Here is a 19236-nt window from a genome sequence, read left to right as displayed (position 1 = left end):
CTCTGTGTAAAAAAGTGTCTCCTATTTTCTGTTCTGAATGCCCCTTTTTCTAAACTCCATTTGTGACCCCTGGTCCTTGTTTCTTTTTTCAGGCTGAAAAAGTCCCTTGGGTCGACACTGTCAATACCTTTTAGAATTTTGAATGCTTGAATTAGGTCGCCACGTAGTCTTCTTTGTTCAAGACTGAACAGATTCAATTCTTTTAGCCTGTCTGCATATGACATGCCTTTTAAGCCCGGAATAATTCTGGTCGCTCTTCTTTGCACTCTTTCTAGAGCAGCAATATCTTTTTTATAGCGAGGTGACCAGAACTGCACACAATATTCAAGATGAGGTCTTACAAGTGCATTGTACAGTTTTAACATTACTTCCCTTGATTTAAATTCAACACTTTTCACAATGTATCCGAGCATCTTGTTAGCCTTTTTTATAGCTTCCCCACATTGCCTAGATGAAGACATTTCTGAGTCAACAAAAACTCCTAGGTCTTTTTCATAGATTCCTTCTCCAATTTCAATATCTCCCATATGATATTTATAATGTACATTTTTATTTCCTGCGTGCAGTACCTTACACTTTTCTCTATTAAATGTCATTTGCCATGTGTCTGCCCAGTTCTGAATCTTGTCTAGATCATTTTGAATGACCTTTGCTGCTGCAACAGTGTTTGCCACTCCTCCTACTTTTGTGTCGTCTGCAAATTTAACAAGTTTGCTTACTATACCAGAATCTAAATCATTAATGTAGATTAGGAATAGCAGAGGACCTAATACTGATCCCTGTGGTACACCGCTGGTTACCACACTCCATTCTGAGGTTTTTCCTCTAATCAGTACTTTCTGTTTTCTACATGTTAACCACTCCCTAATCCATGTACATGCGTTTCCTTGAATCCCAACTGCGTTCAGTTTGAGAATTAATCTTTTATGCGGGACTTTGTCAAAAGCTTTCTGGAAATCTAAATAAACCATGTCATATGCTTTGCAATTATCCATTATCGATGTTGCATCCTCAAAAAAATCAAGCAAGTTAGTTAGGCACGATCTCCCTTTCCTAAAACCATGTTGACTGTCTCCCAGTACCCTGTTACCATATAGGTAATTTTCCATTTTGGATCTTATTATAGTTTCCATAAGTTTGCATATAATAGAAGTCAGGCTTACTGGTCTGTAGTTACCTGGTTCAGTTTTGTTTCCCTTTTTGTGGATCGGTATTACGTTTGCAATTTTCCAGTCTGTCGGTACCACCCCTGTGTCAAGAGACTGCTGCATGATCTTGGTTAGCGGTTTGTAAATTACTTCTTTCATTTCTTTGAGTACTACTGGGAGGATCTCATCCGGCCCAGGGGATTTGTTTATTTTAAGAGCTCCTAGTCCCTTTAACACTTCTGCCTCAGTTATGCTAAAGTTATTTAAAACTGGATAGGAACTGGATGACATGTGGGGCATGTTGTCAGTATCTTCCTTTGTAAAAACTTGTGAAAAGTAATCATTTAACATATTTGCTATTTTTTTTTCTTCATCTACGATTTTGCCATTTGTATCTCTTAAACATTTAATCTCCTCTTTGAATGTTCTCTTGCTGTTGTAATATTGGAAAAACATTTTGGAATTGGTTTTAGCTCCCTTAGCAATGTTCATTTCTATTTCTCTCTTGGCCTTTCTAACTTCCTTTTTGACTTGCATTTGCAGTTCTGTGTACTCTTTCTGCGTACTTTCTTTTTGGTCCTTTTTTAATGCTCTGTAAAGTGCCTTTTTTCGCTGAATATTTTTTTTAATTGATCTATTAAACCATTTTGGCAATTTAGTTTTACATTTAGATTTGTCTACTTTAGGGATGTAATTGTTTTGCGCCTCTAGTACTACATTTTTGAAGAACAACCATCCTTCTTCTGTGGGTGTTTTCTCTATTTTACTCCAATCTACTTCTGTTAGTCTCTGTTTCATGCCTTCATAGTTTGCTTTTCTAAAATTGTAAACCTTAGCTTTAGTCTTTACTTTTGGGGATTTAAAAAACACTTCAAATGAGACCATGTTGTGGTCTGAGTTTGCCAGTGGTTCTCTGACCTCTGTTTTAGTTATTCTATCTTCGTTATTTGAAAAGACTAAATCAAGGCATGCCTCCCCTCTAGTGGGTGCCTTGACAAATTGTGTTAGGAAGCAGTCATTTGTCATTTCCACCATTTCTATTTCATCCTTCGCGCTACCCACCGGGTTTTCCCATTTTATTTGGGGGAAGTTGAAATCCCCCATTAGTATGGCTTCTCCTTTGCTACACACATTTCTAATGTCATTGTATAACAGATTATTGTGCTCACCGTCTGAATCTGGCGGTCTATAGCATGCTCCTATTATTATGCCTTTTGAATTTTTGTCTGTTATTCTGACCCATATTGATTCGGTTTTATTTTCTTTGTCCAGGTTTAACACCTGGGCTTCAAGACTGTTTCTTATGTATAGCGCTACCCCTCCTCCTCTTCTGTCCTGCCTGTCTTTCCTATACAGTGTATACCCACAAATATTATATTCGTCCCCATCACTCTCAGATAACCAAGTTTCTGTAACACCTATCACATCATAGTTACCTGTTAGTGCAGTAGCTTCAAGTTCTAGAATTTTGTTTCTGATACTTCTAGCATTTAGATAAATACATTTAATGGTTGTCTTACCTGAGTTGTTGTTCTTGTTTTGATGCGGTCTCCCTTCTGTTTTTTTGTTGATTTCTCCCCCCTTCCTTTCTAGTTTAAATGCTTCCGAACCTGCTCGAGGATCTTTTCTCCAAGTAGACTGGTTCCCTTGTTATTTAAATGCAGTCCATCCCGTCTATACAGATAGTCCTCGTTGTAGAATGTGGTCCAATGATCAAGATAGGTGAAGCCTTCCCGTGTGCACCACGTCTTCAGCCATTGGTTTTGATTAATTATTTCCAGCTGTCCATATGGTCCTTTGCAAGGTGCGGGTAGTATACCAGAAAATACCACAGTTTTGGTTTTCTCTTTTAATTTCCTTCCTAGCTCTCTGAATTTGTTTTGCAGGGATTTTGGTCTGTCTCTTCCAATGTTGTTTGTACCGATGTGGACGACTACTACCGGGTCGTCTCCTGTTCGTTCTAGGAGCCTGTCCACGTTCTCAGTGATGTGCTTGACCGAGGCTCCCGGAAGGCAGCACACTGTTGTAGTAAGGGGGTCCAAACTGCGAACTGAACTTGCTGTGTTTCTCAATATGGAGTCCCCAACAATCATGACCTCCCTTCTTTTTGCTGTCTGGTCACCACTGTCAATGGGGTCCTGGATGTTGTTCCTTTCATTCTCTTGTTGTTGGTTCTGCTCATCAAAATTCTGAAGTGACTCAAATCTGTTGGTTGTTTTGATTTCTGGTGGTGGTGTTTGACGAAGTTTCTTTTTTTCCCTGCTTCTGCCTACCTGAACCCAGCTGTTCTGACCTTCTATCTCCCTAGTGGCTTTCAGTCTGTTAGGGGTGATGCAGACTTCCATGAATTGTGGGTGTGCCAGTTCCTCAAGATCCTGTTGCTGTCTCACTTCTTCCAGCTCCATTTCTAGCATACTTACTAGTTTATGCAAATCCTGGATCGCGCAGCACTTTACGCACACTTGGTTTAGCTCCGCTGGGTTTTCTCGGATTTCCCACATCAAGCAGGTGTCACAGATTACTGGCTTGAAGACCATGTTGAGGGTTTTTTTTTTTTGAAGTTTAGTTTCTTCTGCAGCTGTCAACCTGCTTTCAAACTGCTTCGAAACTGATCTGTACTTTTCCACGCCTGTACTTCTTCCACTCGCTGTCGCTTCCACTCGCTGTCGCTGGGAAGACTGCCTCGTTTAACTGCATTGTTCTGCTGTGCTGTTGGCTCCTCCCCTCGCCCGTGTCTCAAAACGGCGCTGAATTTGAATCAGCTGCTCCGAGTTTCAGCTTGTTTGTTATCAGAAAAACACACACGGCTGTTTGACTTTGAGCTGTTGCTATGTTTCCCCAATATCCTCTGTTTTCTGATTATAGCAATTCAAGATGCAATTTTTCCTTTCTGCTTCGAAACTGCTCTGTACTTTTCCACGCCTGTACTTCTTCCACTCGCTGTCGCTGTCACTTGACGTGTGAGTGGACCGACCGCGCTGAATTGATCCATCCTGAGGTACGCCGCCAAGTGATGGAGTAAGCAAGGAAGGTGGCCGAGAGACAGCTGGTCTTCATGGGTAAATCATTGTAGGGGGAGAAGCGGCTTTTCAGAAGAGTGGAAATTAGCAAATCCCACAGAGGGTCAGACAGAATGCTGAATATGGAGAGACTGGAGGGAGTTGGAGAGAATCCCTAGCATGGACCATGAGAGCCAGGTTTTGATTGAAGGGCTATGATTATTCGAATCTGGGCGCAAAGGATTGAAGACGCTGAGCAGGCTGAAGTATAGGAGCTCTTGAACAAGGTGGAGGGCTGCAGACATGTAATGCTGAGCAGATTGAAAGGGGTTACTGAGAGTAGGTTTCAGTTAAACAGCATCTGGAGAAGCTGAGGATTCTGGATGGGGGTTGTGGAATCAAATGGGATCAACTGACTGAATTTGGATACCGAAAGTAGAGGCAGAAGAAGAGCTGGAACTGAGAGCTGAGGTGGCAGCTGGACTGAACGAACATGAATCGGCTACTGGGGAAGCACGACTCTTTTGAGCCCCATGTTATAAAACTGAGGGCAAAGATAAGATGACGCCTTTCTATGTGTCAGTTAATACAGGATCGATCAGCGGTTTGCTACTATCATGTCTGCTTGAAATGGAAAAGGTAAACTCACATTCAGAGATTTGGGTTTCGCAACGCCAGTTATTCTCTTAATAGTGAAAATCCTTAACTCATAATCAAGACAGATTTCCAGTCTTGTACCACATCTCAAACCAAATATTAATGCTGTAACATTTGGGAGGAATAGGATTGCTGAAGAAGTGCCCCGTATTTTGATTAGATGGAGATTAGCGTTAGCCTTGATTGTGGGAATACTGCCACGATCTGCGTATTGGAGGAAGGCTGGAGCATTGTTGGCTCTGGAGAAGTGCAGCTGCAGACTTCAACAGTAAACTAGAGCGACTTTGCAGCTGCAGTAGTGAACAGATCTGAAGAGGGAGTGGAGATCTGCTGTAGTGAGGAGAAATTAACAGTAGAGGGCGGGATCTGCTGAACAGAGCAGAGGTCTGAGGAAGAAAACAATGGAGTGCTGTCAGTAGTGTGCAGAGGCCCAGCTGCGAGAACAGAGATTTGCTGAAGCAGAGATCTGGAATAGAGATGGAGGCCTACCATCGGTAGAGTGCGGTGGTCTGCTGCAGAGAGTAGGGATCTGCTGAATGCAGTAGATATTGGTCTTTTGGTGTTAAGGCCGATTTAGATAGAGCCAGAGATGGGGCTGCTTTTGGGCAGAGATGAAGATTGGGGAACAGGAATAAGTCACAGGAATGGATGCGTGATGCAGGAAAGCAGGACGTTACTGATGGTAGATACTGAGCATCTCAACAGCTGAGTAAGGTTGCTTCATGACCAGGTCCTTGAAGAGGGGAACTGTTGAAACTGGAGAATGTCAGTTGCTATAAAAGGTTGAGGAGGAGGGGGTCTCCTGTAAATCCCTCGGAATGACAACAAACTGCGGGATGTGTAGAAAAACTGGAGCATGTGAGCTTCACAGTGATAGCAAACCAGCTTAGAGACTGTATAAAATTTGTGGTGTTACACTGCCATCTAGCGGTTCTGATTAGAATTAACCATTGGCTTGAGTGAAGCCAGGTAGAATATTTGGTTATTGTGATTAAAATCCTTGTCGGTGTAGAACAACAATTGCGTACTCTTTTAGATTTTAATATCTTCGTTACATGTTTTAGGACAGTCAGTCATGTATATCAATACGTTAACGCAGTATTTAGATGTCACAATTCGACGAGTTGAACGAGCCCTCGAAGGTTGTAAAAGCCCAGCAGCAAGCAAGCCAGAAAATTGCAGTACTGAGGTACAGAGCTCGCAGTGCAGATTAAGCTGCCTGGTCACCATGGTTACTTACCACTCCCCGCAGTCACGCAATGAGGGCATTGCCATGGTAGCCACGAACTGAGACGCGCTGGTGGAAAAGTTGCAAAACAGCAGTGTTGTTGAATGTTGTTGTGACGAGTCGAAAGCACAAGCCGCTACATGGTGAAATGGAGCACGAAACTGAATGGACAGGTCTCTAAAACGTTGAACGTAGCCAATAGAAGTTCAGGGCAGGATCCCATGAAGGAACGATAATTTTGCTGGCTCTGGGAGCGGAGGAGGGGCGCTTGATTGCAAGCGAAGAGTAAAGGAATGTTCAGCTGACAGATCTTTATGGTGGATTAAATAGAGGAGCAATGACAAGGCAAACGCTGACGACGGGAATGTCGATGTCTTTTGAAGGAGCTTTAGAGATTTTAGTGGAGGGCCAGTTTATCTAATGAAGACGCGGACGAGATGAGAAATGAAACTGCGGTTTGAACGGTGCTGTTGCTGGGCTGGAGGCTGGAAAGAGCAGGAAAGACTAACGCTGGAGCTCCTGATGATGATGAGAAGCAGCACCGGAGCAGGTAGGAAAATATTTGATAATATCTTGGGAGTGCTGCGCAGAGGATTGACCTCCAGTGAAAGGCAACGAAGTGTAGATTAGCGGAGAAACATGAAAAGACGGCGTCTGAGCGTGTGCTACAAAAACGAAACACTAGACAGCAAAGGTGCAAGTGATCAGGGCTTAAATAGTAAATAGGAACTAATTGACAGGAAATTGGAAAGCCCCTGCTGCACGCCTCCTGAACTACGCAGGCTAACATATAAACTGAAAGATACAATGTAAAGACAAATTCAGACATACAGTGCAACATAAAGTTGAACTCAAAGATACAGTGTAAAGTTGAACTCAAAGATACAGTGTAAAGATGAACTCTGAAATACAGTGTAAAGTAAAGATGAACTTGGAGAGAAATGGTAAAGTCATGGTAAAATGTCAAGATGAACTGAGATTCAGTGTAAATATGAACTCAGAGATACAGTGTAAAGATGAATGCAGAGATACAGTGAAAAGAGGAACTCAGAGATACAGTGTAAATCAAAGATGAACTTGGAGATTCAGTGTAAACATGAACTCAGGAATACATTGTAAAGATGAACTCAGAGGTACAGTATAAGGTCAAGATAATCTAAGAAATATAGTGTAAAGATGAATGCAGCGATACAGTGGATACAGTGTAAAGATTATCTAAGATAGTGTAAGGATGAACTCATAGATATAGTGTAAAGATGAACTCAGAAATAGAGCTTAAAGTAAAGATGAAGACGGAGATACAGTATAAAGATTAATACAGCAATGCAGTGTAAAGATGAACTCAGAGATACAATGGAAAGATAAACTCAAAGATACAATGGAAACATTAACTCATACATACAGTGCAAAGTAAATATGAACTCAGATTACAGTGCAAAGAAAAGATGAACACAGAAATACAGTGTAAAGGAAGGTTGAACTTTGTGATACAGTGTAAAGATGAACTCAAAGATACAGTGTAAAAACTATCTCAGGGATACAGTGTAAATCAAAGATTAACTCTGAAATACTTTGTAAATTAAAGATGAACTCAGAGATACAGTGTACATACGAACTCAGAGATACAGTGTAAATATGAACTGAGAGATACACTGTAAAGATGAACTTAGAGATACAGTTTAAAGTAAAGATGAACTCAGAGATACACTGTAATGTAAAGGTGAACTCAGATACATTGTAAAGATAAACTCATAGATAGAGTGTAAAGATGAACTCAAAGACACAATGTAAAGATGATCTTAGATATAAAGTGCAAAGTAAAGATGAACTCAGAGATACAGTGTAAAGATGAATGCAGAAATACAGTGTAAAGATGAACTTAGCGATACAGTGTAAAGATGAACTCAGACATACCTTGCTAAGTAAAGATGAATTCAGAGATACAGTGTAAAGATGAACTCAGAGATACAGTGTAAATCAAAGATGAACTTGGAGAGAAATGGTAAAATAAAGATGAACTCAGAGATAAAATGTCAAGATGAACTGACATTCAGTGTAAATATGAATCCATAGATACATTGGAAAGTAAAGATTAACTGAGAGATACAGTATAAGGTAAAGATAAACTAATATATACAGTGTAAACATGAATGCAGATATACAGTGGATACAGTGTAAAGATTAACTCAGATAGTGTAAAGATGAAGTTTAAAGTAAAGATGAAGGCAGAGATACAATGTAAAGTAAATATGAACTTAGTGATACAATGTGAAGATGAACTCAGAGATACAATGTAAAGTAAAGATGAACTTAGAGATCAGTTTAAAGTAAAGATGAACTCAGTATTCCAGTGTAAAGATAAACTCAGACATACAGTGCAAAGTAAAGTTGGACTCAGAGATACAGTGTAAAGATAAACTCAAAGATACAATGTAAAGATGAACTCACATATTCAGTGCAAAGTAAAGATGAACTCACAGATACAGTGTAAAGATAAACTCATAGAGTGTAAAGATGAACTCAGAGATACAATGTAAAGATAAAATCAAACATACAATGTAAAGATGAACTCAGAGATACACTGCAAAGTAAAGATGAACTCAGATATACAGTATAAATTAAAGGTGAACTCAGAAATATAATCTAAAGATGAATGCAGAAATACAGTGCAAAGATGAGCTCAGAGATACAGTGTAAGTATGAACTTGGCGATACAGTGTAAAGATGAACTCAGGGGTACAAGTGTAAATTAAAGATGAACTCAGAGGTACAATGTACATATAAACTCATATAGTGTAAAGATGAACTCATAGATACAGTGTAAAGATGAACTTAGACATACAGTGTAAATTAAAGATGAACACAGAGATACAGTGTAAAGATGAAAGAGAGACAGTGTAACAATGAACTGAGATACAGTGCAAAGATGAACTCAGAGATACAACATTAAGATGAACTCAGAGATACAGTATATAGTAAAGATGAACTCCTAAATACAGTGTAAAGATGAATGCAGAGATATAATGTAAACTAAAGATGAACTCAGAGTTACAGTGTAAAGATGAACTAAGAAATACATTGTATATATGAACTCAGAGATACAGTGTAAAGATGAACTCAGAGATGCAGTGTAAATCAAAGATGAACTCAGAGATACAGTTTAAATTAAAGATGAATTCAGAGATACAGTGTAAAGATTAAATCAGAGATACAGTTTAGTCAAAGATGATCTCGGAGATTCAGTTTAAACATGAATTCAGATATACAGTGTAAATCAAAGATGAACTCGGATATAGAGTGTAAATTAAAGATGATCTCACAGATAGAGAATAAAGTTAAGATGAACTCAGATACAGTGGACATATGAACTCTGAGATACAGTGTAAAGATTAACTGAGGGATACAGTGTAAATCAAAGATTAACTCAGAGATACAGTGTAAATTAAAGATGAACTCACAGATACAGTGCACATATGAACTCAGAGATACAGTGTAAATTTGAAATCAGATAGTGTAAAGATGAACTCACAGATACAAAAGATGAAGTCAGAGATACAGTATAAAGTAAAAATGAACTCAGAAATACAGTGTAAAGATGAATGCAGAAATACAGTGCAAAGTAAAGATGAACTCAGAGATACAGTGTAAAGATAAACTCATAGATAGAGTTTAAGGTGAACTCAGAGATACAATGTAAAGATAAACCCAAAGATACAATGTAAAGATAAACCCAACGATACAATGTAAAGATGTACTCAGATATACATTGCAAAGTCAAGATGAAATCATAGATACAGTGTAAGGATGAACTCATGGATACACTGTAAAGTAAAGATGAACTTAGAGATCAGTTTAAAGTAAAGATAAACTCAGTATTACAATGTAAAGATAAACTCAGACATACAGTGCAGAGTAAAGTTGGATTCATAGATAGAACATAAGAATATAAGAAAGTTTACAAACGAGAGGAGGCCATTCGGCCCATCTTGCTTGTTTGGTTGTTAGTAGCTTATTGATCCCAAAATCTCTTCAAGCAGCTTCTTGAAGGATCCCAGGGTGTCAGCTTCAACAACATTACTGGGGAGTTGATTCCAGACCCTCACAATTCTCTGTGTAAAAAAGTGCCTCCTATTTTCAGTTCTGAAGGCCCCTTTGTCTAATCTCCATTTGTGACCCCTGGTCCTTGTTTCTTTTTTCAGGCTGAAAAAGTCCCTTGGGTCGACACTGTCAATACCTTTTAGAATTTTGAATGCTTGAATTAGGTCGCCACGTAGTCTTCTTTGTTCAAGACTGAACAGATTCAATTCTTTTAGCCTGTCTGCATATGACATGCCTTTTAAGCCCGGAATAATTCTGGTCGCTCTTCTTTGCACTCTTTCTAGAGCAGCAATATCTTTTTCATAGCGAGGTGACCAGAACTGCACACAATATTCAAGATGAGGTCTTACTAGTGCATTGTACAGTTTTAACATTACTTCCCTTCATTTAAATTCAACACTTTTCACAATGTATCCGAGCATCTTGTTAGCCTTTTTTAGAGCTTCCCCACATTGCCTAGATGAAGACATTTCTGAGTCAACAAAAACTCCTAGGTCTTTTTCATAGATTCCTTCTCCAATTTCAATATCTCCCATATGATATTTATAATGTACATTTTTATTTCCTGCGTGCAATACCTTACACTTTTCTCTATTAAATGTCATTTGCCATGTGTCTGCCCAGTTCTGAATCTTGTCTAGATCATTTTGAATGACCTTTGCTGCAACAGTGTTTGCCACTCCTCCTACTTTTGTGTCGTCTGCAAATTTAACAAGTTTGCTTACTATACCAGAATCTAAATCATTAATGTAGATTAGGAATAGCAGAGGACCTAATACTGATCCCTGTGGTACACCACTGGTTACCACACTCCATTCTGAGGTTTTTCCTCTAATCAGTACTTTCTGTTTTCTACATGTTAACCACTCCCTAATCCATGTACATGTGTTTCCTTGAATCCCAACTGCGTTCAGTTTGAGAATTAATCTTTTGTGCGGGACTTTGTCAAAAGCTTTCTGGAAATCTAAATAAACCATGTCATATGCTTTGCAATTATCCATTATCGATGTTGCATCCTCAAAAAAATCAAGCAAGTTAGTTAGACACGATCTCCCTTTCCTAAAACCATGTTGACTGTCTCCCAGGACCCTGTTACCATATAGGTAATTTTCCATTTTGGATCTTATTATAGTTTCCATAAGTTTGCATATAATAGAAGTCAGGCTTACTGGTCTGTAGTTACCTGGTTCAGTTTTATTTCCCTTTTTGTGGATCGGTATTACGTTTGCAATTTTCCAGTCTGTTGGTACCACCCCTGTGTCAAGAGACTGCTGCATGATCTTGGTTAGCGGTTTGTAAATTACTTCTTTCATTTCTTTGAGTACTACTGGGAGGATCTCATCCGGCCCAGGGGATTTGTTTATTTTAAGAGCTCCTAGTCCCTTTAACACTTCTGCCTCAGTTATGCTAAAGTTATTTAAAACTGGATAGGAACTGGATGACATGTGGGGCATGTTGTCAGTATCTTCCTTTGTAAAAACTTGTGAAAAGTAATCATTTAATATATTTGCTATTTTTTTTTCTTCATCTACGATTTTGCCATTTGTATCTCTTAAACATTTAATCTCCTCTTTGAATGTTCTCTTGCTGTTGTAATATTGGAAAAACATTTTGGAATTGGTTTTAGCTCCCTTAGCAATGTTCATTTCTATTTCTCTCTTGGCCTTTCTAACTTCCTTTTTGACTTGCGTTTGCAGTTCTGTGTACTCTTTCTGCATACTTTCTTTTTGGTCCTTTTTTAATGCTCTGTAAAGTGCCTTTTTTCGCTGAATATTTTTTTTAATTGATCTATTAAACCATTTTGGCAATTTAGTTTTACATTTAGATTTGTCTACTTTAGGGATGTAATTGTTTTGTGCCTCTAGTACTACATTTTTGAAGAACAACCATCCTTCTTCTGTGGGTGTTTTCTCTGTTTTACTCCAATCTACTTCTGTTAGTCTCTGTTTCATACCTTCATAGTTTGCTTTTCTAAAATTGTAAACCTTAGCTTTAGTCATTACTTTTGGGGTTTTAAAAAACACTTCAAATGAGACCATGTTGTGGTCTGAGTTTGCTAGTGGTTCTCTGACCTCTGTTTTAGTTATTCTGTCTTTGTTATTTGAAAAGACTAAATCAAGGCATGCCTCCCCTCTAGTCGGTGCCTTGACAAATTGTGTTAGGAAGCAGTCATTTGTCATTTCCACCATTTCAATTTCATCCTTCGTGCTACCCACCAGGTTTTCCCATTTTATTTGGGGGAAGTTGAAATCCCCCATTAGTATGGCTTCTCCTTTGCTACACGCATTTCTAATGTCATTGTATAACAGATTATTTTGCTCACCGTCTGAATCTGGCGGTCTATAGCATGCTCCTATTATTATGCCCTTTGAATTTTTGTCCGTTATTCTGACCCATATTGATTCGGTTTTATTTTCTTTGTCCAGGTTTAACACCTGGGCTTCAAGACTGTTTCTTATGTATAGCGCTACCCCTCCTCCTCTTCTGTCCTGCCTGTCTTTCCTATACAGTGTATACCCACAAATATTATATTCGTCCCCATCACTCTCAGACAACCAAGTTTCTGTAACACCTATCACATCATAGTTACCTGTTAGTGCAGTAGCTTCAAGTTCTAGAATTTTGTTTCTGATACTTCTAGCATTTAGATAAATACATTTAATGGTTGTCTTACCTGAGTTGTTGTTCTTGTTTTGATGCGGTCTCCCTTCTGTTTTTTTGTTGATTTCTCCCCCCTTCCTTTCTAGTTTAAATGCTTCTGAACCTGCTCGAGGATCTTTTCTCCAAGTAGACTGGTTCCCTTGTTATTTAAGTGCAGTCCATCCCGTCTATACAGATAGTCCTTGTTGTAGAATGTGGTCCAATGATCAAGATAGGTGAAGCCTTCCCGTGTGCACCACATCTTCAGCCGTGAGTTTTGATTAATTATTTCCAGCTGTCCATATGGTCCTTTGCAAGGTGCCGGTAGTATACCAGAAAATACCACTGTTTTGGTTTTCTCTTTTAATTTCCTTCCTAGCTCTCTGAATTTGTTTTGCAGGGATTTTGGTCTGTCTCTTCCAATGTTGTTTGTACCGATGTGGACGACTACTACCGGGTCGTCTCCTGTTTGTTCTAGGATCCTGTCCACGTTCTCAGTGATGTGCTTGACCGAGGCTCCCGGAAGGCAGCACACTGTTGTAGTAAGGGGGTCCAAACTGCGAATTGAACTTGCTGTGTTTCTCAATATGGAGTCCCCAACAATCATGACCTCCCTTCTTTTTGCTGTCTGGTCACCACTGTCAATGGGGTCCTGGATGTTGTTCCTTTCATTCTCTTGTTGTTGGTTCTGCTCATCAAAATTCTGAAGTGACTCAAATTTGTTGGTTGTTTTGATTTCTGGTGGTTGTGTTTGACGAAGTTTCTTTTTTCTTCCTGCTTCTGCCTATCTGAACCCAGCTGTTCTGACCTTCTATCTCCCTGGTGGCTTTCAGTCTGTTAGGGGTGATGCAGACTTCCATGAATTGTGGGTGTGCCAGTTCCTCCAGATCCTGTTGCTGTCTCACTTCTTCCAGCTCCATTTCTAGCATACTTACTAGTTTATGCAAATCCTGGATCGCGCGGCACTTTACGCACGCTTGGTTTAGCTCCGCTGGGTTTTCTCGGATTTCCCACATCAAGCAGGTGTCACAGATTACTGGCTTGAAGACCATGTTGAGGTTTTTTTTTTGAAGTTTAGTTTCTTCTGCAGCCGTCTGCCTGCTTTCATACTGCTTCTAAACTGATCTGTACTTTTCCACGCCTGTACTTCTCCCACTCGCTGTCGCTTCCGCTCGCTGTTGCTGGGAAGACTGCCTCGTTTAACTGCGTTGTTCTGCTGTGCTGTTGGCTCCTCCCCTCGCCCGTGTCTCAGAACGGTGCTGAATTTGAATCAGCTGCTCCGAGTTTCAGCTTGTTTGTTATCAGAAAAACACACGCGGCTGTTTGACTTTGAGCTGCTGCTGTGTTTCCCCAATGTCCTCTGTTTTCTGATTAAAGCAATTCAAGATGCAATTTCTCCTTACTGCTTCTAAACTGCTCTGTACTTTTCCACGCCTGTACTTCTCCCACTCGCTGTCACTTCCACTCGCTGTCGTTGGGAAGGATGAACCCAGAGATAAAATGTAAAGATGAAATCAAAGATTCAGTGTAAAGATGAACCTAGATATACAGTACAAAGAAAAGATTAACTCATAGATACATTGTAAAGATCAACTCAGAGATACAGTATAAAGATGAACTCAGAAATACAGTGTAAAGTAAAGATGAATGCAGATATATAGTGTAAAGCAAACATGAACTCAGAAATGTAGTATACAGTAAAGATGAACTCAGAAATACAGTGTAAAGATGAATGCATATATACTGTGTAAACTAAAGATGAACTCAGAGATACAGTGTAAAGTAAAGATGAACTTAGCCATACATTATAAATATGAACTTAAAGATATGGTGTAAATCAAAGATGAACTTGGAGATACAGTGTAAAGAAGAACTCAGATACAGTGTAAAGATGAACTCAGAGATATAGCGTAAGTCAAAGATGAATGCAGAGATACAGTGTAAAGTAAAGAGGAACTCTGAGATACAGTGTAAATTTTAATGCAGAAATGCAGTGTAAAGTTGAACTCAGAGATAAAGTGGATATATGAACTCATAGCTACAGTGTAAAGATGTACTGAGAGATACAATGGAAAGATAAACTCAGGGATACAATGTCAAAATGAACTGAGATAGATTATACAGATGATCTCGGATATACAGTGTAAAGATCAACTCAAAGTTACAGTATAAGATAAAGATAAACTCAGAAATACAGTGTAAAGATGAATGCAGAGATACAGTGTAAGCTAAATATGAACTAGGAGATACAGTGTAAAGATGAACCCAGAGATATATTGTAAATATTAACTGAGAGACACAGTGTAAATCAAAGGTACAGTATAAGGTAAAGATAAACTAAGAAATACAGCATAAAGATGAACGCAAAGATACAGTGTAAATTTGAGCTCAGAGATACAGTGTAATGATGAACTCATAGATACAGTGTAAAGTTGAACTCAGAGATACAATGGAAAGATAAACTCAAAGATACAAAGTAAAGATGAACTCAGATATACAGTGTAAAGTAAAGATGAACTCAGAGTTACAATGTAAAGTAAAAATGAACTCAGAGATACAGTGTAAAGTCTTGATGAATCAGTCTCAGGCAGTGCACTTAAACCAGATTTACACTCCTGCATGCACCCCTCTCCTCAAAACAGCCATCAATATCCAGGAGAGCCCTGGCACTGTAACCACCAGATATGAGGCACTGAAAAAAAAAACCACTAGGCTCTGCCCTGGTGGAAAACTACACCCTCTACTGAGGAGAACACCTATGAACTAAATACAGAATCAGTGACCACAATCTCTATTGAAATGGGCAGCACAGAGCAAAGTGGTGACACAGAGAGGAGCCACTCTGATACAGAGACACAGTGGAGACCCAGAGATGAGCCACTTTGACACAGACAGTGGAGAGATTGAGGCAGAAGTCCATGTCATCCTCCACTGAGAGAGGTACAGAGAGCTGAAAGGGATATATTCCCTCAGGCTGGCAGACACAATGCAGGGCTTTCTGCTGTAGAGCCAAAAGGAGAAGCTGCAGGTCTTACTAAAGGAGAGGGGAAAAGGAGCAGAGATACACAGCAGACAAGCTCAACTCACAAATATCATTGTTTATTTCATGTCTGTTCATGCATCGTATCTTTGGCAATACTTGTTTAACCTTTGATGCCAGTAGTGCATTTGAACTTGAACTTCAGAGAAGAGAGATACAGACAGAGACAGAGAGAAAGAGACAAACAGACAGACAGAGAGACTTGTGTTTTTGTACAAAATCAATATTGTACCTTGTGTAAATAAATGTAGTTGTCAATATAAAAAAAAATATTTACCAATTGCATTTTACACAATTATACCAAATGAATCATGAGATGTTGCTTAATCAAAAGTCTTTTGGGTGTTTAAACACATCGCACAGACTCGCATCTCTATTTGAATTACTGAAAGTCTATCAATGTTCCAAAAGGCTGTGTTATATTTAACATTTTTAAACCAATAAAGAAACAATTATCATAACGGACATCTTTGCAATATGTTGCCTAGAGTACAGTAACACAACATATGCCTGTAAAAGTTCTGCTCTTACCTGGGGGCAGTGTACACCTCACTGTTGGGAGCGTGCTGTTTACATGATATCCTACCACTGCACTTTGAGGTTCAGCTACAGCTGCATCTTTAAGTGGAAGGAGCTGAAACTACTTTTTAAAATACTCTTTTCTATACCAATACAGCACTACTATCATTGGATAAGAAACAAAAATCTTTAGTGTTTAAATTGGGCGAAACCTCACCGTTTCCAGAAATACATTTTAAGAGCAATTTTCATCCATCCCATTGTGCATCAGAGATAAAGAGCACATTTTAACTTGAACCCTGAAGACCTCAGACCTCCGCTGGTAGAAGCAGAGTTTGGGATGAGATTGTTGGAGCTCTTCTTCATCTGCACGGTATGATATATACTTCTAGGATTATTTTTTGTAAGTACAATTTGTCGACACATAATACGCACTGGTAGTAATTTTGTGTGTCTCGTGTCTCAGTATGTCTGTCCAGTGTCTCAGTGTGTATGTCTCTGTGTCTGGCTTTGTCTTAGTGTGTTAGTATGTCCTTTCAGCTGTATTTTCAGATGTCCTTTTTCCATTTTAGGACTATCTCCCGGCTACGCCCTGTTCTCTCTATACCTGCTGCGGAGAAACTGATCCATGCCTTTGTCTCGTCCAGACTTGACTACTGTAATGCCCGGCTTGCTGGGGTTTCCAAGAACAACCTAAACAAATTGCAGTATGTTCAAAACTCAGCAGCCAGGGTTTTGACTAGGTGTCCCTCTGGTGATTATATTACCCCTGTTGTGGAATCCGTACACTGGCTTCCTGTTAAGTTTCGTATTGATTTTAAAATCTTGCTATTGACTTGTAAGGCCTTGAAGGGCACGCCCACCCTTACATAACTGATCTTTTGTCTAGTTACACTACTAGAGGCAATTTGTGGCCCACTGATGTTGGACTCTTATGTGTCCCCACGACCAGACTCTGCTCTGTGGGTGATGGGGTTTCTGTTCCTGTGCCCCAAGGTTGTGGAATGCCCTTCCCAAAGAAATTAGGCTCTGAATCCTTGGCTGTTTTTAAAGTTTGCCTCCAAACCTATTTGTTTAAACTGGCTTTTTTTTTAGATATAATGTTTTGATATTTTTCTTATTGTCTATTTTTATTTTGTGTTCTTATGTCCAACGCTTTGTGATGAATGTCATGAAAGTTGCTTTATAAAATAAAGGTTATTATTATTATTATTATTATTATTATTATATTATTATTATTATTATTATTATTATTATTATTATATTATTATTATTATTATTATTATTATTATTATTATTATTATTATTATTATTATTTTTTATTATATAAAATATTTCTGTTTCCAGGAGAGTTTATCCGTGCGCTCTATGAGTCTGAGGAGAACTGTGAGGTGGACCCAATGAAGACACCACCCTCCATCTTGGCCGATCACCAAGCCAACCTGCGAATGTGCTGCGAGCTGGCACTGTGCAAGATCGTCAACTCCCACTGGTCAGTCTGTACTATCCCTCCAGTCTCTCTCCTGTCACTCCCCTTTCTGCACGCACTCTCCTCTCACCCCCTCACACTCTCCATTCCCTCTCCTCTCACTCTTCCTTCCTTCTCACCCTTCTCTGCTCTCACTTACCCTCTCACTCACCTCTCCCCTTCCCTCCTTCTCTCCCCTTCTACTCTCTCCCCTCCCTTTTCCCTCCCACTTCCTTCCCTCCCACTCCCTTCCCTCGTGCCTCCCTTCTCAATCCCATCTTCCCTCTCATGTTCCTCTCACTCCCCTCTCTCCCCCTTCACTCTCCATTCTCCACTAACTCTCCCCTCTCCCTCTCCCCTTTCACTCCCCCCTCACTCCCCTCTCTCTTCCCTCACTCCCCTCTGACTACTCTCACTACTCTCCCCCTAAATCCTCCCTCACTCCCCTTTCTCTCCCCCTCACTCCCCTCTCACTCCCCTCACTCCTCTCCCCATCACTCCACTCTCTCCATCTCACTCCCCTCACTCCTTTCTCCCTTCTCTCCTCTCAGTGTGTTCCCTCGAGAGCTGAAGGAGGTCTTTGCTTCATGGCGTATTCGCTGTGCTGAGCGGGGCCAGGAGGACATTGCTGACCGACTCATCAGTGCCTCCCTGTTCCTGCGCTTCCTGTGTCCTGCGGTAATGTCACCGAGCCTCTTCAACCTCACGCAGGAGTATCCCAATGTGCAAACCTCACGCACCCTCACCCTCATCGCCAATGTGTTGCAGAACCTCGCCAACTTCACCAAGTGAGTGTACCAGGCAGCCAGTGACTCAGGAAGCCAGTCATTCAAGTGGTTCAGTGGTTCAAGTTCAGTGGTTCAGGTTCAGTGGTTAAGGTACTGTGGTTCAGTGATTAAGGTTCAGATTCAGTGGTTCAGGTTCAATGGTTCAGGTTCAGTGGTTCAGGTTCAATGGTTCAGGTTCAGTGGTTCAGGTTCAGTGGTTCAGGTTCAGGTTCAATGGTTCAGTGGTTCAGTGTTCAGTGGTTCAGTGGTTCAGTGGTTCAGTGTTCAGTGGTTCAGGTTCAGTGGTTCAGTGTTCAGTGGTTCAGTGGTTCAGGTTCAATGGTTCAGTTCAGGTTCAGGTTCAGTGGTTCAGTGGTTCAGTGGTTCAGGTACAGTAGTTCAGGTCCAGAGGTTCAGGTTCTGTACTTCAGTTTCAGTGGTTCAGCGGTTCAGTATTTTAAGGGATCAGTGGTTTGGGTTCAGGTCAGTGGTTCAGGTTCAGTTGTTCAGTGGTTCAGTGGTTCAGGTTCAGTAGTTCAGGTTCAGTAATTCAGGTTCAGTGGTCAGGTTCAGTGGTTCAGTGGTTCAGGTTCAGTTTCAGTGGTTCAGGTTCAGTGGTGCAGATTCAATGGTTCAGTGGTTCAAGTTCAATGTTTCAGGTTCAGTGGTTCA

The 19236-nt window shown here is 40.1% G+C and overlaps 1 protein-coding gene across 1 annotated transcript in view; it reads left to right on the top strand.

Annotated features, from left to right (window-relative positions):
• LOC121298975 (ras/Rap GTPase-activating protein SynGAP-like) overlaps positions 1-19236 on the top strand; it is a 357605-nt gene that overhangs the window by 48212 nt on the left and 290157 nt on the right. Inside the window, exons 8-9 of the mRNA XM_041226381.1 lie at positions 17677-17821; positions 18349-18585. Coding sequence (XP_041082315.1) covers positions 17677-17821; positions 18349-18585 — 382 coding nt within the window. The remainder of the gene's footprint in view (positions 1-17676; positions 17822-18348; positions 18586-19236) is intronic.

Source organism: Polyodon spathula, chromosome 24, assembly GCF_017654505.1.
Source record: "Polyodon spathula isolate WHYD16114869_AA chromosome 24, ASM1765450v1, whole genome shotgun sequence".
Taxonomy (NCBI): Eukaryota; Metazoa; Chordata; class Actinopteri; order Acipenseriformes; family Polyodontidae; genus Polyodon; species Polyodon spathula.
Note: the sequence above shows the minus strand (reverse complement) of the source record. Positions and strands in the feature narration are given on the sequence as shown.